The 22,763-nt window shown below is 41.5% G+C and overlaps 1 protein-coding gene across 1 annotated transcript in view; it reads left to right on the forward strand.

Moving 5' to 3' along the window:
- Positions 1 to 79: 79 nt before the first annotated feature.
- The window catches only part of TTC39C (tetratricopeptide repeat domain 39C), a 41,706-nt gene continuing 19,022 nt past the window's right edge, over positions 80 to 22,763 (forward strand). Inside the window, exons 1-4 of the mRNA XM_079982723.1 lie at positions 80 to 424; positions 15,187 to 15,235; positions 19,708 to 19,836; positions 22,572 to 22,686. Of these exons, the coding sequence (XP_079838849.1) occupies positions 288 to 424; positions 15,187 to 15,235; positions 19,708 to 19,836; positions 22,572 to 22,686 (430 nt within the window). The 5' untranslated portion in view covers positions 80 to 287. The remainder of the gene's footprint in view (positions 425 to 15,186; positions 15,236 to 19,707; positions 19,837 to 22,571; positions 22,687 to 22,763) is intronic.

Here is a 22,763-nt window from a genome sequence, read left to right on the forward strand (position 1 = left end):
TCACGCACTGCCCCGCGCAGGCGCGCCAGCGGCAAGCCCTCGCTCCGAGGGCTGCGGAGTCGCCTTAGCTAACCGGTTGCGCTACTCGCGTCGGGCCGGCGAAGGGGAGAGCGGGCGGTTGCCGCTGAGGGAGGAGGGGCCGCGAAGGGCGGCGGGAACGAGCCTCGGCTTTGTTTGCGCGTCTTTATATCCCTCTGCGCTAGCCCAGCCTCTCCGCTTGCCGGCGCCCGTGCAGGAGGAGGAGGAGGACGGAGCCTGCTGGGCGGGTCTCCCACCTGCCCATTGCCATGGCCGGCTCCGAGCAGGACGGCGGCACCGGCGAGGCGCCGCTGCCCCTCGAGGACTCCGAGCTGGCGCTGGCCGGCATCAACATGCTGCTCAACAACGGCTTCCGGGAGTCCGACCAGCTCTTCAGGAAATACAGGTACCCGCCACCCTCTCTCTCTCTGGCCCCCCAAGGACCTTGCAGTCTAAACTGGGGGCACGTGAGAAGGGACGGATCTCCAGCCTAAATTTAAGGCCCCCCCCCCGCCCGCCCGCTTTTCTTTTTTGGAATGATAACCGTTGGGGTTGCCTTCGGGTGCATGGAGGCTCGCCCGCCAGAAGCTCTCCACCTGCTCCTCTCTCCCTTGCCACCCTAGCAATGTGCGCCACTTGTCCTTCTCCCTTTGTTGTGCTCGGCGTTGCTGCCCTCGCTGCTGCACCTAGAACTCGGCCCTCGCTGGTGCTCAACCTTGAGCTTGTTTTTTTAATGCCTGCACTTGGCCCTGGCATGTGTGAGGTAATAGCCTTGAGCATGTTCAGAGGGATTTGCTCTTCCTGTATGTATCACTCACATATGTGGAAGGGTTGCCCACATACCAAATTAAATAAATGACGCCTTTCGCTTTTATTGCATCTCCTGCTGAACAAGATCACACCTTCCAATTGTGCCTTAATTCCTATTTGAAGCAATACCTGTCACTGCAGTCACACCCTGTGTCACCTAATGCACCTTTTTTTTAGCAGGTGTCTATTGAAACTTGCTTCACCTAATCTGGCAGAATGGTTTTACAGTGGTACCTCGGGTTACATACGCTTCAGGTTACATACGCTTCAGGTTACAGACTCTGCTAACCCAGAAATAGTACTTTGAGTTAAGAACTTTGCTTCAGGATGAGAACAGAAATCGTGCTCCGGCGGCATGGCAGCAGCAGGAGGCCCCATTAGCTAAAGTGGTGCTTCAGGTTAAGAACAGTTTCAGGTTAAGAATGGACCTCCAGAACAAATTAAGTACTTAACCCGAGGTACCACTGTATACACTGAGGGCTAGCCGCTTCCAGATCATGATCTGATCTCTTCTTTTCTCAGGCCACTGTATTTTCGATTTTTTTTCCAGTGTCCTGTATCTTTCTTTGAATGCTTAGACCCAGATATATGTGACAATCAACTGTGGTTAGTGGTGAAAGAAAGAAGCCACTCTGCACATACTTGAAGATGCTTAATAACTTCACGGGGTTCAAGACTGAACATTGGCATTAAAAGCAGATCAGGACAGAACATTGGTATTAAAAGCAAAAACTGATCTCTAAACTGTGGTTAAGCAGTGGTGGAAAGGGGGTTGCTTCTTCTGTCCAGGAAGGCACTGGACACCATTCACCTAACACTGCTGCTGATAGAACTTCATTCATATACAGTATATGTGGAGGATTGTATAAAAACCACGAGAGTTTATAGAGACTGCACAGTGGCAATTCTTTGGTGGAATGTGCCCAGTGTGCTGCTTTGTGGTGGCTGGTCTTATCCTGGTAATGATATATGTGGGGGAAAAGTTGTGCACTGTCTGCAACTACTGTTACTTCCACATCAGAGTTCTACAGAAGGGTAATGTCTCAGTCACACTGAAGTCAGTGGGAAGCAGAATTAAAATAAAGACTGCACTTCATACAGTCGTATATTACCCAGCAATGCTATTTCCCCTTGACTACGATCTTTCTGTAATATATATTCATAAGCAAAGGTCTCTTCCAAAGCTTCCTACTTGAATGCTTTGATCCTTTTTTTGGCTCCTATTGAGTGTAGCAGTGGGATTACTGATAAATAACTTCTTAATTATTGCTTCAGCAGCTTCACTTAGTTGTCCCTTATTATCAGTTCCGATAGGGACTTTAATCAGTGATTTCCTCTCATAATTCGCTTTTCAATTTTACATAAAATAAAGGGGGGAAATAAAGAAAACAGTGAGAGAAAAGAACTAATTAAAGTAATCTTGACAATTATTTCTAGGAACAAGAGCTGTGTATGCTTGGCAGGAAGTAATGAAGGGACAGAACCTGCAAGCAGGATACTTCTAATTAAAGGGATAGGTGTTCTGAAAAGCCTTAGTAGCACTTTGCTTGTCCACACTAGTGTTGACTGGTAATGCATTTGGGTTTAAATTGTAATTTAAAAAGTGATACAACTTGAGTGTGAGAAACATGCGAAGGCTAAAATCACTCTATAATACAATGATTTGTCAACCAAACTGGATCTTCTATGAAAATGGTGTGAAGAAAAGATGACAATTCTAGAGAAATGTACTAATGTAGAAGCTGTATGTAACAGGCAGGTGGATATCAGTATTTCAGTATAAACCACATAACTTCTCTTCCTCCCTCCCTTGCTTGTGTCTTGGGTACTTTCACTATGCTGTGTTACCTCACACATTCAGTAGTTGTTGGTTTCATTTCAGTAGTTTTTCCTCCACCCTCATTAGTTTTTATATTCCTCCCCAACAGTTTAATAAAAAATTTAATCAATTTTATAGACCTCTGGAATAAGTGCTAAATGAAGTAGATTGCAATAATACTCCTGTGTACCCCTTGTGACATCAGTATGATGACCCCCTTCACAATAAAATTGAAATCCTGCATGGTGGTCTTTGTTTCAATCTTTCCAAAATATTTTCCTGCTGGGAATCAATTAGTTCTTCTCTCACTACACCCACTGGTGCCTATTTGTTTGCTTACAGTTAATCTCCCTTACTTTGCCTTGTTGCGTGAACTTTCCAGTGACTGTGGATACCTCATGACCTGCCCACAAATTGTTAGACTCATAGCTGTCAACTTTTCCCTTTTCTTGCGAGGACTCCTATTCGGAATAAAGGGAATTTCCCTTTTAAAAAGGGAAAAGTTGACAGCTATGGTTAGACTTCACATCACAATTACATATTCATTTTATTTCCTTGTCTGCATTTCTTACATTCATCCCAGTTTACTTGTCTCCCCACTGCGAAATATCTGTTGGGCTTCAGGGATAGCTACTCCCTAATATTTAACTTATAAAATGGGAATTGGTAGAAACTTCCAGCAGGGGTACCAACTTGAATAAAATATTTGGAGGGGGGCAGGTAAAACCTGCCCTGCAAAATCAATCACATGACATGGTACACACACACAATCTGAATGGAAATGCCCATCAACTTTGGAGGGGCCCAGCCCCTCAAATATTTTATTGGGGTGGCAAAGACCCCTCAGCCCCTAGGAGTTTGCTCCTATTACTTCCACGCTGCCTGGTAGTAATGCAACATGTACTCGAAGCCTGTGTGTGTATAGTGGTGGTGGTGGTGTAAAAAATGAGGAGCTGGTATATTATATCAGTATATTATACCAGCTGTGGGTGCCTGCACAAGATGGCTGCCACAGGGAGCAAAAAGGGAGGTGCTGGTCCTCCATACCAGTGAGTACTGCCACACAAAAATTTACTCCCCATGTGTGCACGGATATACATATTTTTGGATATATGGGAGTGCTAAGGATGATTCAGTGGTGAAAATGAGGAACTTTGTACTTGCTCAAACACTGCTGTACTGCTAATCCTGGTCAGGAAAACAGCTGCATTTGACCTTGTTTGAACTCTAGCCCCTGTCCCATTCACCAATGAACACCACCAGTGTCTAGGAAACATTAACTAGGCACTCAGTGGTACCTTCTACAATTCATTTAGCTAGCAGTATTAGGTAGGTAAAAGGTAAATGACCCCTGGATGGTTAGGTTCAGTCAAAGAACTTAAGTTCAGTCAAAGAATTATGAGGTGCGACGCTCATCTCACTTTTCAGACCAAGGGAGCCAGCGTTTGTCCACAGCTTTCCGGGTCATGTGGCCAGCATGACTAAACGGCTAATGGTGCAACGGAACACCGTGATGGGAGCCAGAGCGCAGGGAAATGCTGTTTACCTTCCCGCTGCAGTGGTACCTATTTATCTACTTGCACTGGTGTGCTTTTGAACTGCCAACCTAGCTAGCAGTATTACTATTCAAGGAGATGCCACTGCTGGTGATCATTAACCACCTTCTATCACTTTATGACGCTTTCCTGAATTCCATACTCTTCATCCCTACCTCACTCAAAAGTTGACTGGCAACAGCTTGGGTCTCCTGTCCTCTGTCAAACCAGTTTTCAATGTGGTTTCTCATAATTTGAAGTGGTATTTATTGTTACATTTGTATTTGGCCTTCTCTGCCTCTTAAGGAATTGTATTCCCAGGCACCCTCTCATCTGGCTTTGTAGACAGTTTTGCATCAAGTACTTCAAGTCCATTCATTGATCACAGAAATGCATTTCTGTGTTTGAGACACCAGAGCAGGAGTGGGGGAGGCTGTTATGACCTCAATGCTTCTAGAGTTGGGACTAATTTCTTGAAAAGAAGAAAATTCTCATAAGGTTGCTTGCTAATCCTGCTTTGGTGACCATTTATCTCGCATTGATTTAGCTGATGCTGATTCCCCTGCCAGTTCCCTAATATGACGGCTGTCTCAAAGTATTGTCTCTGGGATCTCCAGTCATGCTTAACGTCTGCCCTATTTTGCTCCGAGGAAGCTTTGTTGCTTCTGCTTACTGCTAGTGCCTGTCCTTCCCTGCAAGCCCTGTCTAGTGCTTGTGTTGCACCTAGGTAAGCAGGCCTGTCATCAGCCATTTGCCACCTGCATAAACTACAGTGCCATCTCTTCCTCGTGTATGAGCCAATTTCCCCCCTCCCCTCCCAGTTCACTCTCCAGTATTTCACAGAAAGTCTTTCTCTTAGCATGACTAAGATCGCATCAGTCTAGTTCTTTTTATTCCACCTAGATTCTGCTGAAAAGAGAGAAGCTTAAGCACAAATGCTGTGTATCTTCTTAATGAGAGCATTTCCTTGCGTCCTGCAAGCATTTGGGGGAAGAGTACTGTCATCTTCTATTACACTCTTTTATTTCAGTTCAGCAGAGCAGATTATCTGCTTAGTTGACTTTTTTCCCTTCCCCATTTCACCCTCTTCAGTATGTTTTTTGTTTTCCCAGTGTACAATTTCATAGATACTTTTGTTAGCCAAAGTAAGTTTTGGTACATTTAAAGTTTGGTAAAATGTGAAGAACTATATCCTTATGTCCTGATTCTAAAACATTCACTTGGAAGTGTTTTCTGCTGAAGTCCTTGAGATTTATTTCAGCATAAAATTGTTAACTTTATGCTTAGTCCTTCCTGTTCCTCTTTGTAGTGCATGAACCAGCAAAAATACACTTGTCAGCCTTCCTGCATCACATGCTTTGTTTGTTACATACATAATCCAAGAGGGATGAAATATATAACTCAAGTCAATATATATATATTGGGTTCCTATGTGACCTCTCATTCAGGCACTGACAACCTGCTCAGCTTCAGTAAAGCTGCCGTGTTAGAGGGACCTTGCAATTGATCAAACATTCTTGCAGAAGACCTTTTTTGTCTTCAGAACCATCCCATTCAGATTTTAACAATTATCTCAAAAAGGAAATGTCTTTATATGTCTTTATTAGTTTTATTCAGTTTAGAACTCGCTATTTACTTCAGTTTGTCGAGGGCTTATCATTGCAGCTTTTAGACAGGAATGAAAGTTCTCCTCTTTCTAGCTAGTTTAATGGAATCTGATTTTATTGCTGATCTCATCAGTGATCAACTCCTGCCCGGAAACCAATGTCCCCACTGTGAAAGGACATGTAGATCCAGAATTGGCCTCTACAGTCACTTACGGATTCATTGTTAAAACCGTGTTTTTGGAAGACAATCTTACTCTGCTATGAGTGATCACCAAAGAAGAAGAATGGAATCTGATTTTATTGCTGATCTAATGACTGCTGCTGACTGAATCTCTTTATATTAATATAGTTTATGTTGTTTTAAGTTTTAGTCTCAGTCGTTGGTCTTGCAGGCAAAATAGGTATAAGTATGCCCCCCTACATGCCCCCCCAATGAAACTTTCAGTGTCAAGTTATAAATAGTATACCAGCTTTACAAAATCGTAACGGGACTGGGAGTGTATGGGGGAACAAACCATGACTTGTTTTGGCCTCAATTTACTTGGGGGATGTTGTTTTGGCCTCATATTGTACTGAATACGTGTGTTTAAAGCATACCAACTACTAGAGGAAGCTCTACTAAGAATAGAGCTGCTCAGCAAATGTTTTCTAGCAAGCCAAAAAAAATCCTTTAGAAAAATCATACATTGCATTCCATTTCTGCTGTTTCTATTGCACAAAATAGATTTCTTAAGATTTTAAAGAATGAGACTAGTTCATGTAATTATTCTCCTGTGATCTTCATTATGCAAAGACTGAGCTCTAGGCAAGTTGAAGTATGAAAGAGTAATCTTTTTTTCTTTTAAGTGGCAAATGTATACTTCAGTGCATTTTTTATCCTGGCAGGTATTTGCCTGTGTCCTGACTTTTACCATGGAAGAGGTTAAACACAGCTGGGTATTGAACACCTGGTGTACAGCAGTGCCAGCTGGATGGGATGCAGGTTTGACAGACTTCGAATCTGCATCAAAATCAGTGCTTTTTTTTTAACACTCCAAGAATCCTGTACTTCAAAAAGAGGGGGGGGGGTCATTATCTTATTATCTGAGGAAGTTGCTTTGCAGAGTTGAGTTTAAATAGCTGTTTCACCTTGTATTTCATATTAATTTGTTCATTTGAGGAAACTAATCTGATCTTAAACTGGTATATGTGGTTTTAGAACAACTATAACAGCATAATTATGCTTTCTGTCAATTTCAGATAAAACATCTAAATTATTTGCATAAACCATTACTAATCAGTCACAGGAGTGCTGCTCCTGATAATTGGTATACCTGTCTACTCACAAATCAGGAACATATTGGATATCTTTGTCACATCAAAGTTTGACTCATGAACGTATGTGTATGTCTGTGTATCCTTTCCTTAACTTCTAGGACAGACTTTAGGAAGCAATAACAGCTGAGATGTAGGAAGTGGCATATGTGTTCCAAAATTATTGTGATATTTAGATAAGTGGATAGTAAAGTACTGTATATACCAATGGGAAATTGGAATCCTTCAGTTGATCTTAGTTGAGAAAAAACATATGGTATAACTCTACCAGCACTATGAATATAGGTCAAACAACCTTCTCCTCTATTCTGTGGACCTCAGAGGTAGAAACTAGAAGAGCCCAGCTAACAGGAAGAAATGGTGGCAGAAAGAAATGATGTCTCAGTTTTCTCCTCTGAAATTAAAGAGTTTCAGCAACTGCTTCAGGGTGTTGCAAATAGCATCTTATTTGAATAGATGATCCAATCAGTGTTAATGCAAACCAGGATCTAGTAATTGGAAAGGGAAATCAAAAGATGACTTGGGGGTGGCTGCCATTAGTTGCTGCCTACTCTCAGCTAGTTGTAACGGAAATCATAGAAAGTATTAATCACTTCCCGCATTTGTTAATTGTGTTGCTGCATGGAAGATAGGACACAAAGCAGATTTCACAGAACAGTTTTCCTAGAATCCAAGCTCTCCTATTTATTTATTTATTTATTTATTTATTTATTTATTTATTTATTTGTAGTTTTTGCCTGGGGCTTTCTGACTTACCTTCTGAATAGAAAAATTTATACCCAAGGAAAGAGATGATTTATGAAGAATATAGAATACTGCAAGTCAAATGGTATAATAATTGTTGCAATTCTTTCTTGCTGTATATTGCATCCTACCCCAGTCTGCAAGCAGCAAGAGCTTCTAGGGGTGCACTTACCCAGGGTTGGAATGGTCAGTGGTGAGTGTGATGTCTTAAGGATATATCATTTTATATTTACATATATATGCACCTGAACGTAAGATGAAGGGGTTCACAACATTAACACCCTCAACAGATCTTGCTTTCCCATTAGTTTTCCAGGGGAGCCTCAAGTCCAGCTCAGAGCAAGACATGTTTCTCTGTCCCCAGCTTCCAGAATCACTCAAAACTCTCACACAACACCTTCACATACTTTGACTCATTGTATTCTATGCTAGGATGGCATGGCATCCAACCAAGTGAAGTGGGATGGCAACTGAGTGACCTCTTTGCATATGGCAAATAGCAGTACAGCTAACTCACATGTTACGTGGTGGGTTGGGTTCCTGGCCATCGGGAATATAAGCAAAATGGTGTAAAGCCAGGAACCCACAGAACTGCCCCCCTCTGCAAAGTAGTGAGCAGCTTGCCCAGCTTAAAGAAGGAGGTGCAAAGGCTCTGACTGGGTCCTAGAGTCCTCCTGTTTCCTTCCCAAAGCCTAGTAATTGCTTACCCAGCTTTGGGATGACACCGTGATAGCTCTGGGATTCTGCCAGAGTCCTTACACTGCTTTCCCAAAGTTGAGTAAGCCTGTGGTTGCAGCTTTGTGCAGGTTGGTGGGGGGAATAAATAAACGGAGAGTGGCTTTCGTCCTTCGTGTGCTCTGGCACTCACCCCGGTGTTCCGTGCACCAGAAGCGGTTTAGTCATGCTGGCCACATGACCTGGAAAGCTGTCTGTGGACAAACACCAGCTCCCTTGGCCTGAAAAGCGTAGATGAGCGCTGTACCCCGTAGTTGAATTTGACTTGACTTAACCATCCTGGGATACCTTACCTTTACCTTACTTAACTGGTTAGCCAAAGCTATTACCTTTACAAAAGAACTAGTTTGGCAGGCTTCATCTTACTCATTCTATCTTCACAGGCACAGAATTACAGGTTTGGAGGAGACCCAGTGTATCATCCAGAGTGATCATCCAGAGTAACAGTACTGACTACTTGAAAAAAATGTCACCCCTTGTTGTGAGATGTGATTTTGTCCGAGCTAGTCAATTACTGCTCCTCCTATAGTTTTCCCAACCACTTCTAGCCTGAGAGGCTTGTAACCTTGAAGTTAATTCCCCCCCCCCCTTTCCGGGAAGCTTGAACATATGGGTGAGGACCTTTGGTGATGTAACAGGGAGAGACTTCTGAGAGTTGGAACCAAGGTTGCTGCCTCTCAGAACTAGGACTAGTCCATTAACCCCACTTGTGTAGAACAGTCACTTAAAGTACATGTTCATAGGAAATTTCTCAGTGTCATGTCAGGTGTGTCAAAGCTTTAAGCCTCTTCTAAATTGACTGAAATAGTGGACAGTTTGGGGCAATGCAATAATCTAAAAAGGTTTGTTAAATTGTAGTTGAGCATCAAAACAAGTGTAGAAGTAATTGAAACATTCAATTAAAGTAGTTTTGAGTGTCTGGCTCTTCCCACCTGAGCTATCTAGTGTCTTTGCCACTCACTCACTCCATCAGAGTCTTCTAGCAGTGACAGAAACACACCTGGCTCTGCTTTTTGTCTTTCACACCTTTTAATTCCTGACAAGTATTCTTTTCTTACCTCCATTATTCTCTCCAAAATTGCATCCCCCTTTGTATTCCTGTCATTGCTCAGTATTGCACCTTAACTGTACAGCATCTGTTTCTTTCACTGTCACTGTCATTGCCAACAAAGTGAGTAAACAGCTCCATATCCCGATGGAGAATGTACAGATCAGAGGATAATTTTGTGTGGTTGAAATGGGGGTTGAGGGGATGCATGCCGTCAAGGAGCTGAAGATGGATGGCTTTATAAAAGAAGAAGAGGACTCAAATTTAGTAATGTTGATTGGTGTAAGAGTGAAAAGTAGCATTAACATGGTTGCTGGGGGTCAGAGCAATAATGAAAAGAGAAGATATGAGAGTAAGAAAGCAAATTAAGAGTGTCAGCAAATGCAAAAATGGTTAGGAAGATGAAATGGAAACTGACAGTTATAAAAATGAACAAGAATTTACTAACTCATCACCATGATAGTATTAGAACTAAGAACCAAAGCTTTGTGGGATTTACAAGTTAAAATCTTTAATAATAATAATAATAATAATAATAAATAATAATAATAATTTTGTTATTTATACACTACCCATCTCACTGGGTTGCCCCAGCCATTCTGGGCAGCTTCCAACACATATAAAAACATAATAAAACATCAAAAATCAAAAACTTCCCCATATAGAGCTGCCTTCAGATGTCTTCTAAAAGTTAGATAGTTGTTTCTTTCCTTGACATCTGGTGGGAGGGCATTCCACAGGGCGGGTGCCACTATCGAGAAGACTCTCTGCCTGGTTCCCTTTAACCTCACTTCTTGCAGTGAGGGAACTGCCAGAAGGCTGTCGGAACTGGACCTCAGTGTCTAAGCTGAACGAAGGGGGTGGAGATGCTCCTTCAGGTATACAGGGGCGAGGCTGTTTATGTCTTTAAAGGTCAGCAGCAACACTTCAAATTGTGCTCGAAAACACCTGTGTTGCTAATAGATCATTGTTCTTCTGTGTTGCAGCTAGAGCTCGCTCTCTTCCCAGAGCTCAATTGTAGTTGGATTGTACCCTTAATTAATTCATACCTGTTGGATTTTTCAGTGTACAGCTTCTTGCTAGCCCTCTGAGCCTATTGTTTCTGCCAAGAAGCTAGTACACCAATCTCCTTGCTTGCTTATATCCAACAAATACCTAAATTGAGTTCTGTCCTCAATAAAGATTGAAAGGGTTGTTCTGGTTTTTGTTCTGTGTTAGTGAGCTGTAACTTTGAGAACAGAATGTAATGTAATGAAAAATGAAACGAACAGAGTGTAAAATAAACATTTGCTACAATTTAAAGAATTGTAGTAGCAGCAGTATTGGTTACTGAATGAGTCCAGTTCTTACATGAAAATGTGCTGTTGTTTTATGCTAGAACCATTAATTTCAACAAAGAAAGCATTATTTGCACACATGAGATTGCTTGCATAAGTGTGCTTTCTCTTTTGGAATTAATGGGGTGCTCCTGTTCATTGAAGGGCTCCGAAAATAATTGGTGCCCAAGTCTGGTCATTATGTAGAGGAAATGGGGGAAGAGGATGGAAGGAGAAGATTCCCTCAGATAAGTATAAGTTGTGGTTATCGTGAAATTGTGGAACAGGCTGAGGTTCATGGCAGCCCTCTTTTTTTAAAAGACTTTGATGTCTTTTAAAAAGCTTTTGACATCTGTTGATAAAAGACTATTGCCAACTGCAGCTGTAGTCCAGAGCCCTCACACCGCCTTCCCAAAGCCAAGTATGCCCATGATCACAGCTTTGTGCCAAATAAATGGCAAGTGGGCTTCCTCCGCTCTCCATATATTTATTTATTTCTCCCCACCCAGCAAAGCTACGATCATGTAAGTAAAATAAGTGTAAGATGCAGGTTTACCCTTTCTCAGGAGTTTCTTTTTATAGACGAAACACTTTCAGCAAGCCCTCTATGTGGAGACCTATTCTAGCCAGTTACATGTATTACATTGCAATTGTATTTATATACATCCTTTTATGTGTGTTTTTATTGCAACGTGAAATCTCTGAGGTGCTTTGTAGGAAATGTTTCATAAATAAAATAAAAAGAACCCCAAACAAACCTAGAATAGCATTCTTCACTGTAATAGCAAACTCTGCTAGGGAGTGACAACATGTTTTTAGCCAAAAAGGGGCCACCGAGAAAAAAGAGAGAGGTATTAGTGGTCCCTACCCTGCCTCTGGGCAATTTTTGTACTTCTGTAAACTCAATACTTCTGCTAAGGGGGCAAAAAGATAGGTGGGTGGGAAGGAGTGGAAGTGAAATGGAGTGCCCTGGAAAATGGCTGGAAAAATGCACAAGAGCACTGCAACAAATCGTTGCAGGTTCTGCTTGTAGGTTGTTTTATTATTGGCCCAATTCTACAGAGATTGTTTAATCATGATGGAAAGCTGCCTGCTTCCAAATAGCTTTCCAATTTTTGTAAAAATGTGTAGTAAGAATACCATTACTTTAATATTCTAGTGTTTCTTATATTGTATTAGTGTTTTCTTTTCATCCCTCATGTGCCCCCACCTTTCAGGAGAGGATTAGCCAATATGGAATTGCTCTCTTTTCTAGCCAGTAAATCCCATTATGGAGATCTGTAGTTCAAAGGCATGCAGCCTTATCAAGAAAATAGTGTTGAACGAAAACCATCAAAAAGGCTGGAAAAGATAAAGATATTAATATGAGCTGCTTTTCCCCAAACCCTGCTCGTAGCTGTGGAAAAAATAACTGACAGGAGGCATGCTTTTTCTTTCTCTTTTAAAGATCCGCTGGACAACAGCTCCATCAGCAGAACCTGAGTGTAAAGTCTTCCGCTTGGGGAGTGTGGCTCTTCTTCTCTCTCCTCCCCCTGTGCCCCCCCTATGGCTCTGGGTGGGGTTGGAGAACCTACAGAAGAGCACATGGGGGGAGAGAGGAAGGATTGTGCTGTCTGGTGAGCTGAAATGCTTGCACAGATGGAATGTTTGTCATAGCGCAACATTGAACTCCACACATTGAAACAAGACAGAAAAAGACAGCTGTTTTAGAGCAGAAACCAGTTATGGAATTGGATGAAATGAAGACAGTTGAAGGGAAAGCACAGTGGTCATTGTATGATGTGCCAGTCATATACAGTACATCTTCAATGAAGTAGCACATATGTAAGGGTCAGTTAACATGTTTCTGCAGTAGCATGCTAGCTGAATCCCATTTCATTCTGAATTCTGTTTAAATTATACAGGCTCCGTGAAGGAATCAAAGGGCATTAATCAATTATAAGTGCTGAATGCTAATAAGCTCCAGGTCATTTGTCAAAACCATCTGAAATTTGGCATAAAGTAAAATCTAGCTGCTGAGTGCTATGATCAGGCCAAAGTTGACAGTTCTGTTGAAAATGGCCGCAAAACAGTAGTTTCCCTCTGTCTGTCTTCCCCTTTGCAACCTCCCCTTCCTCCCAAGATTATCTGAAAGTTTAGATTTAAGTACATTCTATACCTAATTTGGGTATATGAATTTGCATAGGGTGTGTGTGTGTGTGTGTGTGTGAGAGAGAGAGAGAGAGAGAGAGAGAGAGAGAGAGAGAGAGAGAGAGATATGAAGTAACCAAGGATGACCTTTCAGGCATTTCTTTTGTTCATCTGATTATTTTGTGTCCTAATTAAGTTCCCGGGGGGGGGGGGGGCTTGTTATTGCTGGCAGCTAATTAAAATTCATGTGGTCTCTTGTGGAATAGATTTATGTTTCCTGGGAAACAGTTAATTTTTCTTAACTTTGTGGCAATTAAATATTTTGTTCACGCCTGAGTAGAAAGTATGTAATTTACTGTTTAAATTTACTTAATGTATGCAACACTCCCAGTTCATTCCTTCCATATTTTGGTTATACTGAAATCAGTTTGTCTTATTAGCTGTCAGCATGATAACTTCAAATCACCAAGCTAAGATTAGAAGGGCTATCTAGTTTTGAGATGTAGTTCTGCAATGACTATAAAAGGCAATTTAAGGCAAATAAATTTAAGTGACGAGTACTTTTTAGAGTGACTGTGATCAACTGAAAGGCACTCCAAGAGCGTTAAGTCCAAGGTCCCAAATTATCTAGCTGTACCTCTGGGTATATGTAGAAAGAAGGAGTTTAAGGTCCGTATAGTTAAAGCTATGGTTTTCCCAGTAGTGATGTATGGAAGTGAGAGCTGGACCATAAAGAAGGCTGATCGCCGAAGAATTGATGCTTTTGAATTATGGTGCTGGAGGAGACTCTTGAGAGTCCCATGGACTGCAAGAAGATCAAACCTCTCCATTCTGAAGGAAATCAGCCCTGAGTGCTCACTGGAAGGACAGATTGTGAAGCTGAGGCTCCAGTACTTTGGCCACCTCATGAGAAGAGAAGACTCCCTGGAGAAGACCCTGATGTTGGGAAAGATGGAGGGCACAAGGAGAAGGGGGTGACAGAGGACGAGATGGTTGGATAGTGTTTTCGAGGTTACCAGCATGAGTCTGACCAAGCTGCGGGCGGCAGTGGAGGACAGGAGTGCCTGGCGTTCTCTGGTCCATGGGGTCACGAAGAGTTGGACACGACTAAACAACAACAACAACAAAGCTCTGTGTCATAGAAATTACCGTATGTAGCCTGATAGAACTCTCTATTGTCACCTGTGCCTGATAACACCAGCTGTTGGAAAATAGGGGTCCTTCCCTCATTATCCATGTGTTTTTGGTGTTTAGGAAAAAAATAGTAATGCTCTCTATATGGGATTATTCTTGAAACTTGTTCTTTAGGAGAACTTTGGATATTTTTGGAATTTTCATTGTAGCCGATCATACCATTAATGAAGCAAGCTACTTTTCTGTCAAAAATATAGCTTGATGCTTCATAGCAGTGTGATTTCAGGTGGAAATGTCAAAGAAACATCTGCCTGCAAACCTGATTCCTTCTCTTGTTATTATTTGTCAGTTGGCTTGCAGACTTGAACTTTTCCTTGCTGTACTAAATTCATATACAGTGGTACCTCAGGTTAAGAATTCATTAATTCATTCTCGAGGTCCGTTCTTAACCTGAAACTGTTCTTAACTTGAAGCACCACTTTAGCTAAAGGTGCCTGCCGTGCCACCGCCGCGTGATTTCTGTTCTCATCCAGAAGCAAAGTTCTTAACCCAAGGTACTATTTCTGGGTTAGCAGAGTCTGTAACCTGAAGCATCTGTAACCTGAGGTACCACTGTAGTCATTAATTTCAATTAGTTCATATTTAGTGTGTATTCTATGTTTAGTTAAAAATACAATCTGGAGTTTGATTTTATGCTAGGAATTTGGAAAATCCTGGAAATGTATTAAATCCATGTATATTGTGTAAAAGTGGAACATGGATTTGAATTTTGAATTATTATTTTATAGAACAGGTCTTTATTGTGATCCTGAAAATTAAAGAACAATAGTCTCTGCCAGCACAACTTTAAAATGACTGGATGTGTATGTTGGCTCTTTTCAAAGATGTTTGATCAGATTTTTGTGCTTCCACCCAAGTAGTAATATGGAATGTTGACACAAGTAGTAATTTTACCTTTTTTCTTTTTCTTTTACAGAAACCATAGTCCATTAATGAGTTTTGGGGCTAGCTTTGTCAGTTTTTTGGTAAGTGAGCACAAATACTCTTGCGGTCATTTGTATTATATTGTATTGTATTGTCTAAATAAATTAATGTGATGCAGGATATATGCAGGGGGTCCAATTTGCTTGCAAGGCCATTTTTCTCAAAGCACACCCACCTGCCTATCAACTGACATCACTGGAGGACATGGAACAGGATCATGCAGTCAAGGTAGCAGGATTTAATCTCCATTCATCAGCTGCTCAAAAGTGCTGTTCAGAGCAGCTTGTGCACTTCACCTGTGAGTGGGCAGGTGGCAGCAGCAGCAGGCAGGTAGAGAAGAATACTCCACTGTGTCTCCTGAAATCAAGTAAGAGGTGGGTGACCTGCTGACCTGCCAAATTTAGCCTGCATTGGGTAGGGCAGATAAGGCTCACCCATCAGATCCTGTTCCCCACTCCTGATCTAGAAGTATTTTAATGTTGGTAAATTCTGCACCTGGTAGTATGATACTGAATTATTTAATTTGGAAAAAAGGTTCATTTTAGTGGCTAGCAAAAACACTTCCAAAATTTTGTGTAACCTGACAGCACATGCACAGTTCATGCTGGCTATGCTGACAACTTAGACCTTTTACTGCAGATCATCTTCTAATAATTCAAACATACATTAAAAAGATAACTCTGCAACATCTGATGATGAACTCTAGTTTTAAGACAGACCTGTTCCTTCAGTAGCACAGTAAATTGTTTGGTCGTTACCTACATACTAGAGCAAATTAAAATAGGTAACCTTTTCCCTTAACCATCCTCTGAGATGTTGCTGATAATGATGCATCAAGTGAAGTACGCCCTTGTCCATGAAAGCACATGCCATGATAAATGTAAAACTTGGTGGTTTCAGATAAATAGTGAAGGCAGCAGAAGCTTGTATACCACCTTTAGACTAAGAATGTGCATATATACTAGTCCTACTTTCTTCTATTGTCGAATTTACATGGGAAGCAAAGAAGTACGGGGCAAATCCCACTTGCAGCTATGTTGACATTTTTGTAAAACTTGGAGTTTGCTAGTGTCCCAGTAACATCAGCTGTCATGTCAGGGAAAGGCTTAATGCAGTATATTTTCTTAGAAATAGCTTCCTTTTGGTGTGTATAAATAGAAACAACCCCCCCAAAAAACCCCTTGCTTATCTGAGCTGGTTTGCTGAACCAGTGTAACACCACAGCACAGCATCATTGTGCCCTGAAAAGCTTTTGCTTAGTTACTATTCTAAATATAGCTGCAGCACTTTGCATGCCTGTGTCATTCAAAATGTCCATTAGAAAAAGCATTGGGAAATAAATTTGCTATATGTGGGAGCTGAGATGAAATTACCCTGTCCAGAAGTAAAGGGGTTACTATTTGCTTTTGACTTTGAGGTATAAAAGTGATAGATTAAATAGATAGATAGATAGGCGAATCTGTACAGATAGAAACTATAGAAGTAACAATAATGAAGTGTTTATGTAACATTACTTCTCTTTTCAGCAAACACAGTATCACACTAATTTCAGACCTGTTGTATATGAAACACCCAGTTATGTTGGGAGAAGCAGATAACTATTTTAATTTCTGATTTTTCTTGGACTGGTTCACACAACACTAAGCCCTGGCTCAATTAGACTGAAACACATTGTTTGGACTTCTGAACCTGCCCCAGTAGACAAACCATGGGTTGTTTTCTGACAACAAACCATGATGTGAAGCCACAGTTTTTGTGTTTGTTAAAAGTTTGGTTTGGCATTGTATATAAGTTCAACAGCCTTGCTTAAGCATTATTTATTTGCTTAGCCATTATTTATTTGGCCACCCCCCAGATACCTGCCAAGCTATAAAGGCAGAGTTAATACTCTGGGAGTGCAGCAGGTTTGGATGAATCCCAAGCTGAAGTGGGACACTTTGGAAGGATTCTGAGCTTGTCCATGGTGTTCAGTTGGCAGTGGCAATGGCAGTGGCAGAGTAACACTTGCCCATTGAATTCTCTCCCCCCCCCCCAAACTCACATGCACATTTACTATGGCAGGCAGGAACAGCAATGATATGCAGTAGATCTCCAGCCCACCTCTGAAGCTGGCAGCACTAGTGGTGGAAGAAAGCCTACTCTGGTTACTACTACTGCTATTGTTGTTGTTCTTTTTGTAGAGCAGCACTGGAGATGCCTCTGCCTGAAGCTGTACTGGAGATCAGCTTGTTAGGCATGGAGACAAGGAGGATATCCCAGAGGATCTATCAGAAGTGTTGGTCAGTTTAGTTGAGGGCAATATTACCTTCAGCAGCTCTGATAGCACCCCCACCACCAGACAGCAGTGTCTTGGTGGTGGGCACCTGGGGAGAGCAAGCTTCGACATCAGTGTGAAGGAGTCTCCTTCAAATACCCACACCCCCTGCTTGTCCTGTGTAAGTCCTCCAGAATAAAGACAGATACAGAAATGACAGAACCTGTCTGGGATCACTTTGAAGTTGGTTTGGATCCCAGCTATGGTACCTCCCTGCACTGCAGGAAGAAGCTGAGCGGGGGGAGGTTCCAAGCCACAGCACCTCTAACAGCCTTTGAGTGCACCTGTACAAGCAGTACCATCCCTCATTGTCAGGGAAGAAGCAAAGTCTGAGAAGTTGGGTAGTAAAAGCAAGAGGCAAGCAGAGTGAGACGTTGCCCTTTCAGTCTCAAGCTCTTCCCAACCAAGATGCAAAAGTGATTTGTGGATGATTTGGGATGGGAGAAGTATGGGTCCATGAGATGGAAATTTCCAAACATTAACCCAAAAGCAAGGGCTCAGCTTTGAGCACTCCCAGATCAACTGGTTCCTTTGGGTTGAATGCTGGGATATCAGTGTGATATTAATAATAACAATGGCAGCCCTGGCATGTCTGCTACTGCTTGTCCTGCTTCCAGGTAGCAGAAATACAGTCCAAAAGACTGTACAACCTCAGTTGCACTGGAGTAATGCGGCAGTTTGGGAAGCGAATTTGCCCTTGGAAAGGTGTACTTTGTACCCTGTTATCCTAACAAGAGGACAAATTTGAAATGTGTAAAAGAATCAGTGCTGTGCCAACAATAAGATGAAAAATCATATTACTATGAAAATTCAAATGAGACAATGGCTTCTGTGTAGTGTTTGCTAACTCGTGTTGTTTTTAATTTGATGAAAGAAGATTTTATTTCCCTTGGAAATTTTCATGAGAACATCTATTTTCTTAATGGGAATTTTGGAAGAAAAACAGAAAACGTGGATGGACAGTGGGCATTCAGTTAACATTTCTTTTAAAATGGCTGGACAGGCACAGCTGTCTTTATGCTTAGTAAGTGTCTCTTGATAGGTTTATAATTTGAACAGGCAGTAACATACGGTATTTAAGCTTGGTGATGTATATTCATTTATGTTGGAAAGTGGTTTAATTATTTCTTTTTTATGTCTGTGTTAAAAGCCTGGAAGTGCAAGAATAAGTTAACTTGTAATAATGATAATAATGATAATAATTTATTTATACCCCGCCCATCTGGCTGGGTTTCCCAGCCACTCTGGGTGGCTTCCAACAAAACACTAAAATGCAATAACCTATTAAACATTAAAAGCTTCCCTAAACTTGTAGGGAATATACATGCTCTATCAGGAATAGCTGAAATGTAAGCTGTTAAAAAGAATTCCATGATAATTTTGACAGGTTATCAAAACTAATAGCCAAATATTAATATCATATATAGTTTGGATGCTACAGAATCTTCATGCTGTGTTAGAAATACGTGAGCACTGACATTAGTTTTCATCTAATGAGAGTAGAGCACAATCTTCTAGTGTCTTAATATTTCGACTCTGTGTCCTCACTCCCAGAGTCTCATATGGTGGTCTCCTGATGCTAGCTGATATAGCATTAGACTTATTAGAGTAAGTACATGCCATATGGGAAAAGATTCATGTTCTGATGATGCATTGGAATGGCCAGTCTGATAAGTACTACGTCCAAGATGGGAAACCTGTGGCTCTCCAGGAGTTGTTAGACCACTGTTTTAATCATATCTCACCACTGGCCATGCTGGCTGGAGCTGGAAATGGAATCAAACAGCATCTGGAGGGCCACATGTTCTCTGTTCCTGAATTACAATCATATTAGCAAAGTTAATTGTGACCTTGGCTATTACATTAAGTGTGTAATGATTCCAAGAAAGTCTTCAGTTAATTGTATATCATTTTTCCATTGGGAAGCCTTCATCCCAGTACCCTTTTATAATACTTAATCAGTGCACAGTAGCAAATGGTTAAATTTTTGACTTCTCTTCTCATTTTCACAGTGACATTTTGAATGCAGTGCTCTTGGGTGAGATGCTTATATGGCTTAGATAGTGAGCTTATTTCAAGTGCTTATAAAACCATTATACAATATCCTTAGATTGTGGAGCAGTAAGCAGGTTTAGATTAGGTTGTCACTTTATGATTCAATAGGGGTGTTTTGTTTTGGTTTTGGTTATGTTTTAACAGAATGCCATGATGACTTTTGAAGAAGAAAAAATGCAGCTGGCGTGTGAGGACTTAAAAGCTACCGAAAGACTGTGTGAGAGTGAAGAAGCAGGAGTTATAGAAACCATTAAAAACAAAATTAAGAAGAATGTAAGTGCAACATTGCTAATATGTGAACTAATGTACCCCATGCTAATATGGCAACTGCTTCCTAGATATCTGTCTAGTGGCTGAGTGAAGATTTAAATCTTGGTCTCTGAGGTCCTTGTCTTACATTCTACCCATCATCCTTGTGATTTACCACTTTGTAGAATCATCAGGGTACATAACCGCCATCTGTTCAAATAGGCATTAGTACCCAAGCTTTGGTCTTTGGAACTCCAGGTAGGCGATCCTAAAGGCCTTGTTTTGTCACAAGCTCCAACTTCAGACTGCTTATGGCAATTGAGAGATAAGGTCTTGGCTTCTGGCTGTCGTGACAAAAAATGTAGCCTGATATGGTTAGTCTTGCTGTTCTAGAAGCTTTCTTTCAGGTGCCACTAGGCATCTCATTGGTAGATATTGGCCATATATAGTCGTTTGGCTTTCTTCTTTTTGTGAAGCGTGTTCCATTCTATTTGCTAACCCTGCTGAGTTGTTGACAGTGGTAGCTGATAACCCCTGAAACCAGAGGGACCACAGCTACAACGCCCTACTCTTGTTAATCTGCTCCTGTTTCACTTTCCCTTGGTTTCTGCTTCACCCCGGCCCTGTCCATGGAAGCCTGAATCCTCAGCCATGAGAACTAAATAGAATTTCTGTTTAGGAAAACTCTAAATAGAACTCCACATTGGCTCCTGGTGGAAGTGGAATGCTAACTCGATGGGGCAATTGCCCAAAATCTCAAAGTGAGCAGAGGGTGGAATCTGAGCATGAAATATCAAACCTTCCAAAGTAACTTGCCCTTCAGATTCTCTGAAACAGTAAAATCTTACCCAGATTCTCCTCCCCCCAACACCCCAGACAAATTTCTTTACCCAACCCCCAAATATCTCATTTTTTTCTCTTTGCCACTTGTGCAAACCTCCTCCATTGAAACCTAGTCCTTTCTCCTCACTTTCCCCACACTAGTTTAAAGGCAGGACTTGGAGAGCAAAGAAGGTGCATCTGTTAATCCAGATGTTACCAATTACCATTTAGCTTCTAGCCCTCATGCTTCTGTCTATTGAATTGCAGGTTCATACAGGTATTTGCAGTGTTGTGACTTGACAGATCTATGTGGATCTCTGCTTACCTTTGATACTTGTCTGTGACTGCAAAGCTGACGCTTGTAATTGAAATGACATTTGAAGCACATGTTTTTGCACTTAAAATAAATTACAATTAATATATTACCGTTTCAGATGATATAAGTTAATAGAGGATTTCCGCTTCAGTTGCCACCACCTGTTGTATACATGTAGTTGGCACGTCTCCTCTTCCAAACCAGAGTGATTAATTTTGGCTAGTAATCCTGCTGAAGTATCCCATGGATGCTGTTTGTCTTTGCTAGTTCAGTGGACCAGTGCAGCACTGCATAGTCTATAAATAATGAAGCTTTGGCTTCCCTTGAGAACATCCTGCATTATTAATGTTGAGTGTATAAAAATCTGAGCAGTTTGTTTAGTTTCACTGTTCCATATATTTTTCTAATGGGAATATGAGGAGGTCTTTGTTTTCCAGCTCCCAGTGTACAAATGCACCATCCATCATCTTTTGCAGAGGGGCAGGGGTGGGCAGCAACTTGGTGGAGAGGAACAGCAGGCAGAATGCCCTATTAAACTCAGTGCTCACTCCTCAGATTATCACCTTTGTTTTGGTAAAAGACAGTAACATCCTCTGACACTTGAATAAAGAAAAGGTGATATATATTCCCAACATTTTATGAAATGTATGTGCAGGTATTACTTCTTGCTTTTCTAATCCATTCCTTTTAAAACACTCTTACATATGCATTTACGTAATAAAGGTAAAGGTAAAGGTACCCCTGCCCGTACGGGCCAGTCTTGACAGACTCTGGGGTTGTGCGCCCATCTCACTTAAGAGGCCAGGGGCCAGCGCTGTCCGGAGACACTTCCGGGTCACGTGGCCAGCGTGACATCGCTGCTCTGGCCAGAGCCAGAGCCGCACACGGAAACGCCGTTTACCTTCCCGCTGGTAAGCGGTCCCTATTTATCTACTTGCACCCGGAGGTGCTTTCGAACTGCTAGGTTGGCAGGCGCTGGGACCGAGCAGCGGGAGCGCACCTCGAACCACCGACCTTTCGATCGGCAAGCCCTAGGCGCTGAGGCTTTAACCCACAGCGCCACCTGCGTCCCCCTATTTACGTAATAGAATCTGATTATTTATGCCAAAGCAAACAAAAATATGAAGCTAACCATGGCTTTATATGAAGGGTTTCTCCTTTATTGCTACTACCTCTCATCTCCTTCTATGCTTCCACAGAATAAGAAAATGATTTCAAATAAAGGTTGCTGGAATGGGAAATACAATAGATATGCTTGTTTCATGGTTCCAGTACTGAACTTTTTTACCTGCTAGAGCAGAAGACAGGAAGTATGTACTCACACTTTCTGCTGGATGGACAATACGTTCCTTATCATAATGCTTTTACATATGAAAGTGTTCCTCTGCAACATATGGGAAATGTACAATATTTTCAGTTTCCAAACATACAGACAGTTTTGTAAATGTAATAGGCAATTCTCTTTAGTTTCAGTGCTGTGTTAGGATTCCACACAGTTTTTGTATGTATCCCTATTGGGAAATTAAAGACCACCTTGTTGCAAGGGAGAATATGTTGCCTGAGTTAGAAGAATTTAAGATTCATTGGATGTTTCTACCCTACTTTCATGGCTTTCAAACAGGTTGATGGCCGAAAGGCTACCCCATCCATGATTGATCGACTGCAGAGACAAATCATTGTAGCAGACTGTCAAGTTTATCTTGCTGTGCTTTCTTTTGTGAAACAAGAACTCTCGGGTGAGCTCCGACTTCTAATATTAAATCTTTATTTTCCCACCCCACCCCAACTGAATTTTTTAGTTCTCCAGTCCTTC

This window comes from Podarcis cretensis (genome assembly GCF_951804945.1).
Source record: "Podarcis cretensis genome assembly, chromosome: 7".
NCBI classification, from domain to species: domain Eukaryota; kingdom Metazoa; phylum Chordata; class Lepidosauria; order Squamata; family Lacertidae; genus Podarcis; species Podarcis cretensis.